Source organism: Drosophila persimilis, unplaced genomic scaffold (genome assembly GCF_003286085.1).
Source record: "Drosophila persimilis strain 14011-0111.01,24,50 unplaced genomic scaffold, DperRS2 tig00000002-arrow-pilon, whole genome shotgun sequence".
In the NCBI taxonomy this organism is placed as follows: domain Eukaryota; kingdom Metazoa; phylum Arthropoda; class Insecta; order Diptera; family Drosophilidae; genus Drosophila; species Drosophila persimilis.
The window spans coordinates 19,205,754-19,211,789 of NW_020825289.1; the positions used below are offsets into that span (position 1 = coordinate 19,205,754).

The following is a 6,036-nucleotide window of genomic DNA, read 5'->3' on the forward strand; positions in this document are numbered from 1 at the left end:
ATAATTTTTTCATCAATTACAATTTTTTTCATAACGTTTAATTTAAGTAAGACAATAATAACATGAAATGCAAAATACCGGAGATCTCGTGGCACAACCGCGATCCAGTTTTGAGTGTGGACATTCAGATGAACGGGCAGAGGCTGAGGTCGCCGACGATTTGCCGACTGGCTTCTGGCGGCACAGATGCACATGTCCTGATCTGGTACGTGAATCGGTGCGAAAATGGAGATGGCGTCGACTTGGAGCTGGCTGTGGATCTGTCCCGACATCAACGTGCGGTCAACACAGTTCGCTGGTCGCCCAATGGCGAGCTATTGGCCTCCGGCGACGACGAGAGCGTAGTGTTCATCTGGAAACAAAAGGCCGACCATGAAGTCGTCAACATTTTGGACGCCGATGGCAGTAGTGACCAGGATAAGGAGTCGTGGGTGACGATGAAAGTCCTGCGGGGGCATAGAGAGGATATCTATGATCTGAGCTGGGCCCCAAATTCGCTATTCCTCGTGACAGGTTCAGTGGACAACACGGCGATGGTGTGGGATGTTTACAAAGGAAAGTCCCTGGCCATTCTGGAGGATCACAAGGGCTACGTGCAGGGCGTAGCGTGGGACCCGTGCAATCAATTCATAGCCACTATGAGCACCGATAGGTAAGCACCACTCTTAGGAACCACTGCCAACCTTTCGCTGACTTGTCTTTTACTTTGCTTTTATAGACAATTGCGTATCTTCGATGCCCACACTAAGCGAGTGCTCCACAGGGTCGCCAAGTGCACCCTCCCTGTGAAGGAGGGACATGAAATGCATGGGAGGAACATACGGCTGTATCATGATGGCTCATTGCAGACTTTCTTCCGCCGACTGTGCTTCACCCCAGATGGCAAGCTGTTGATCACTCCCGCAGGAATCACCGACTACGATGGCGTCTTAAAACCAATTAACACCACATACGGCTTCAGTCGTTACGATTTAGCGCGCCCGGCCTTTGTACTGCCCTTTCCCCAAGAGTACGCGGTTGCTGTGCGCTGCTCTCCGGTACTGTACCGTCTGAGACCGTACAATGCAGATAAGAATCCCCCAGTCATCTCGCTGCCGTACCGCATGATCTATGCCGTCGCCACCAAGAACTCTGTGTTCCTTTATGACACCCAGCAGCCGGTTCCGTTCGCGATCGTCTCGAATATTCACTACACTAGGCTCACAGACCTAACGTGGTCGGGCGACGGCACTGTACTGATCATTTCAAGCACGGATGGCTTCTGTTCGCTGTTAAACTTTGAGATCGATGAATTGGGCGAGCGCTATGAGGAAATGGATGCAGTGCTGTGCGCTGCCTTGAAAAGTTCAGAGAATGCTCCGCCACTAAAGAAAAAGAAACCGAGGGCCAGAAAGGTATCGGCAGATGAGAGACCCGCCACACGTAAACCGTTGCAGGAGAAGACCAAGACCAATCGCAACAGGAAGACCCCTGAGTCTGACCTTCAAGATGTCAGAGAGATTGAAATTGATGCCGAAAACGATTCCTCCATGCAAAGTGCCAGTTCATCCATCTCCAGCAGCCCCAAGCAGAATACGAAAGCAGGGGTCAAGCCAACACAGATCTCTTTTAGGCGTTCCCCACGCAAAGTCACCGCAACGACAGCTCCCGCGCCGATTGCAATACGCCGTTCACCGCGTAAACCTGAAGATTCGGATGTACGCGTCTCACAGATCTCTGTCAAACGCAAGATTGGCTCAGGGACAACCGGCAATCAGACACCAACACCCATTCCCATACGCCGCTCTCCACGAAAAGTCGAGAACACAGAAGCGACCAAAGTGGGCGCCTTACCCATATCTGGGAAACGCAAGATCAGTCCATTGCCAGAGCCTCCGACAAAGAAGCATCAGAAAGCCATCGCTGGCACAACTGTTCTGGATAAGAAGATGGTCAGCTCAGGCGAAACAGCCACACAGACTCCTATGCAAGTCCCCACACACCAATCGCCACGCAAGACGGTGGACGCAGAAGCCACCAAAGCCGAGGCCCTATCGATTTCTGTGAAACGCAAGAGCAGCCCATTGCCGGAGCCTCCGACAAAGAAGCTTCAGTCGGATATCGCTGGTATTGCTGTTCTGGACAAGGAGATTATCAGCTCTGAGGAGAAGTTCGAGTCGCCAGAGAAGAAATCCCGTCCAGCTACACCCATTCAAGTTCGTCGCCAGCCCCGCACTCCCGGAAGCTCCAGTAGCTTCTCCCTCACACCCAAGAGCCAGCCCGCCAAAACAGCAACGCCCATTGCAGTGAGGCGCACTCCCCGTGTACTTGTCGAAATGTCTGTCAACTCTCCTGTGGCCCCTATGGAAGAGGCTATGGATGCTTGGCCCCTCGAAGAGGAAGGCACTCCCATGCCAACGTCGACGAAGGAACCGTTGCCAGAGACAAATGAGCAAGCGAAGAATCCAGTGTCCATCAGTGACAGCACCTGTGAGCGCACTGAGGATATACGTCTGGTCTATGAGGACACCCAGGAGAAGGCGGAGACCCCTATAAAAGCGACAGTAGCAAAACCTTCAACGCCCAACAGTAAGACCCCGCGGCGGGTTTCCTTGCGAACCATCTCCACGCCCAAGTCGAAAAAGAAACTGCTGGAATAGGCAAAGCAATAGCATAGTCGTAAAAGAATTCTAGAATTACAAAGTTATACAAAAATTAAACAAAATAAAACGAAAGGCAAGGCATAAAGGAAGACAATTATGTTAGTCATATAGACTAACAAGACTAACAATTATGGTACTCTGGAGATCCGCTTCAGAGAATCTGCAACCTGCCATGTGTTTGCAGACAGCGGTCTGTATTTATTCCGCGTTGGTGCTTTATGGCCTCCAAGGTTCTTACCTGGCCGCATCGGTATAAGGCCATAAGGAAAGAAAGGTGTCAGTGACTGTACCAGAGAGATACCCGGCTGTTTCAGTTCTAGCTACCTAGACATCAGTTTTCTCCGATGCAAGGGGTCACATGGCATCAAACTAATTAAGTGTTTCACCGTGTCTAAAAAATGCCACAATGTTAGGCATTTATGATCACAGGATCTCCAAGAAGCGATTTAAGATATTCGACTAAGGTAAAAATATAGTCTAAAGTCTTCCGAACTAGAAATATGGTAAGTCGAGCCTTTTTCCTGGTATAGCTGGGGAGATCAGATTAAGTACTATAGAGTATTACCCTATCGTACACAATTCTTGTGAAACAGGTCGATTTAAAGGATCTTTGATCGGATTTTGTGAGGAATAAATTAGTACAGCTTTTAATGGTTTTTTTGTATTATTTATATTTATTTAAATTTTAGATGATCTCTAACGTTTCGAGTTTCTTTTACATACAAACATTAGGGCTTTGATTTTGTTCTTCCTATTTTTGTTTTTATATCATTACGTTTGTATATATATATATATATATTAAATTTGTAATTCAACGATTTAATCTCATTCATCATTATCGAGCTTAGTAAGATTCTGTGTCTCGCGTCTTTTTTAATTAAAACTGGGCCTTTAGCTACACATTGTCCACGTGGTTCATTAGAGAGAGTAAAGGAGCTCAAGACTGAGGAGAACTATTTCCACTCGTATTTCCACACATGCATGGTATTATACATATATAAATATTTGCCATATACAAGTGAAATAAATCTGAACTGCTGCAAAGGGACAACAAAAGCAATTTGAATTAGGCTACAAATAAGATTAGATACAACTCCTAAGCTTTTTCTAACCTATGGTTCCATTTCGACTTCTCCTCAATCACTTCTTGGTTTAATTCTTCCATTTCTCATATCTCAAATTTCCTTGGGGATATTTTTTCGCCTCGTTTCCTCTTACAAAAAATCATGCGTCTGAATGTCCTGTGACATTTGGTTTGAGTTACGATTAACATTAGTTAGGTTTCGCCTTTTTTCTGTGTATGTATTTTCATGAAACTCACTTGGGACTGTTTTAACTGCTATTAAAGTAATTTTAGTAGTGCTGCGACTCGTGAGTGTGTGGAGCAAAGAGGTGTACAATATGAGCTTAGAAAAATATGAATTATATTTGATTCCATTCCGTCACCGTTTTTATTCCGTTAAATATTGAAAATATGCAAAATGTTTGTTGGTTTACTGCGGTTAATGCTATGCTATGCTTGAATTTGAATCTGTTTCTGAATCTGAATGAAGTTGCTATTAGTCATATCTTAGTGTTTGTTTAATTAGTTAATTAGTTTGCGCTCTCTCCTTTTGCAAGAGTTGAGCTACTTTGAGGAGGAAAATTATATGTAAACACTGCGCTTGAGTATTTTCCATTAGATATAGTTACGAGAAAAATATAGTACATATGTATGTGTGTATGTATTGTATGTTTGTATGTATAAATATTTGTATATAGATCGATTTGGTTTACTTTGTCTCGAGGGTAAATGAATAACTTTGTCGTGGCTTAAATTGTCAATAAATATATAAATTTTCATTTAAATATAATTACATACAATTATTGAACCTTAGTTCGTGATCTTCTACTGGTCTGCGGCAGTTCCTTAAATATGTACTACATGGCCACCAGCCATCCACTCACATTCCAACTATATGGCTTGCAACATGGCCAACAAAAACTCTCTCTCTCTCTGCCTGTCTCTCTGGCTGTAAGAAATCATGGAACCAAAACTAAATAAAAATTTAATATGTGGGGTTTTTTGTTTTTGAATAAATAGTTTTTATTGAAAATGATTTTGCGTTTATTTTTTAGTTTTTGTTTTTCCTTTTGGTAGAATTATAAAAGTTGAATGGAAAATACATACGTATTAAATATTACAGTATTTGGTTGGGCTGGGCTGGGATAGTTAGAGTGGGATTAGAGGAGATGGAAATGGTAAGATGCTGGCTGGCCGAATTAAATCGAATCACTGATTGGAGGTCAACGTATTTTACGGAAAGGGGGTACGGTTCTGTGGCCAACACAACTTTCGAAAAGTGTCTGGAGGGGGGGTCTCGGCAGACAGACGCTGGCTGGGACTGCCAAAGTATGCGAAAAATTTCGTCAAGCTTTGTGAAAATTGTTGAACCTTTTGCTGAATGTCAAATAATATTTATTTCGCTAATAAACTTACTTATTTGATGCTTAAGTTGTTTGTGTGTGTTCGTGTGCGTTTACATAAATTAGACTTAAAAACTATAAAACATAAGTGGATTTGTCCATCTAGAGCAAGAGCACAAGGGTACAGAGGGCCTCCAGTAGAACTAGGGGAAGGTATAGGACTGCGGGGGTGTACATACAAAAGAAAAGACTATCGAAATAACAATATAAATTCATTGCCGCTAACTGATTCTGTAAAATCAAATGCACGGTGCGCATACGAAGCATATACAAAAGTACTCGTAAATGTAATAATTACAATAATAAGTCTAATCAAACAATTCAACATACTCGGGGCTCGGGTTAAATGCCACACGCTAAATACAACTGTGCATACATACATATGTACATATGCATTCGCATACAGTTATGTGTCGTACTGTTACATTAAAGTACTCGTACAATTTGTGTATAGATTATTACATGCAATCCTTGCTTGAGTTTTCCTTGCTGTTGATCCGTTTGTTGGTTTGCGTGTGTGAGACATGGCAAAAGTATAGCATGCTTTTGTGCGCTGCCAGAGTAGGGTGCGCTTTGCCTTTTGTGGGTTTTGTTTGTTTGTATGTATAAATAAATGCAACAAATTCGTTTAATTACAATAAATCAGCGTTAAGTGAATACAAATGAAATTGCTGTGCGTGTGTGTTCAGTGTGTTGTGTGTATGCCAGCTAAACCTCTCCTATACACGTAAATTCAACAAATTACAATTTACATACATTGAAACGCATCAATCGTCGAGTCAATCAATCATTGATGGCTGCTGCTACTGCTGATTTTTACACAAGTTAGTTAAGTGGCCACATATGCTTTGCGTTACTCTTACTTTTTTGTTAGTTTCGTTTCGTTTAGTTTAGTTTAGTTTGGGTTTGTAAATACAATAGATAGAGA

General features: G+C 42.8%; 1 protein-coding gene across 1 annotated transcript; it reads left to right on the forward strand.

Annotated features, from left to right (window-relative positions):
* Positions 1 to 28: 28 nt before the first annotated feature.
* On the forward strand, positions 29 to 2,731 carry LOC6592734 (chromatin assembly factor 1 subunit B). The gene is made up of 2 exons (XM_026985716.1): positions 29 to 652; positions 719 to 2,731. Exons 1-2 carry the CDS (start codon positions 63 to 65, stop codon positions 2,637 to 2,639), a joined length of 2,511 nt encoding a protein of 836 aa, XP_026841517.1. The 5' UTR covers positions 29 to 62; the 3' UTR covers positions 2,640 to 2,731.
* Positions 2,732 to 6,036: the final 3,305 nt, after the last annotated feature.

Excerpts from the sequence above, each read along its gene's own strand:
- LOC6592734 (XM_026985716.1), top strand. The coding sequence starts at position 63 with ATGAAATGCAAAATACCGGAGATCTCGTGGCACAACCGCGATCCAGTT. Across the intron at positions 653-718 it reads GCCACTATGAGCACCGATAG|ACAATTGCGTATCTTCGATG; the intron begins GTAAGCACCACT and ends TTGCTTTTATAG.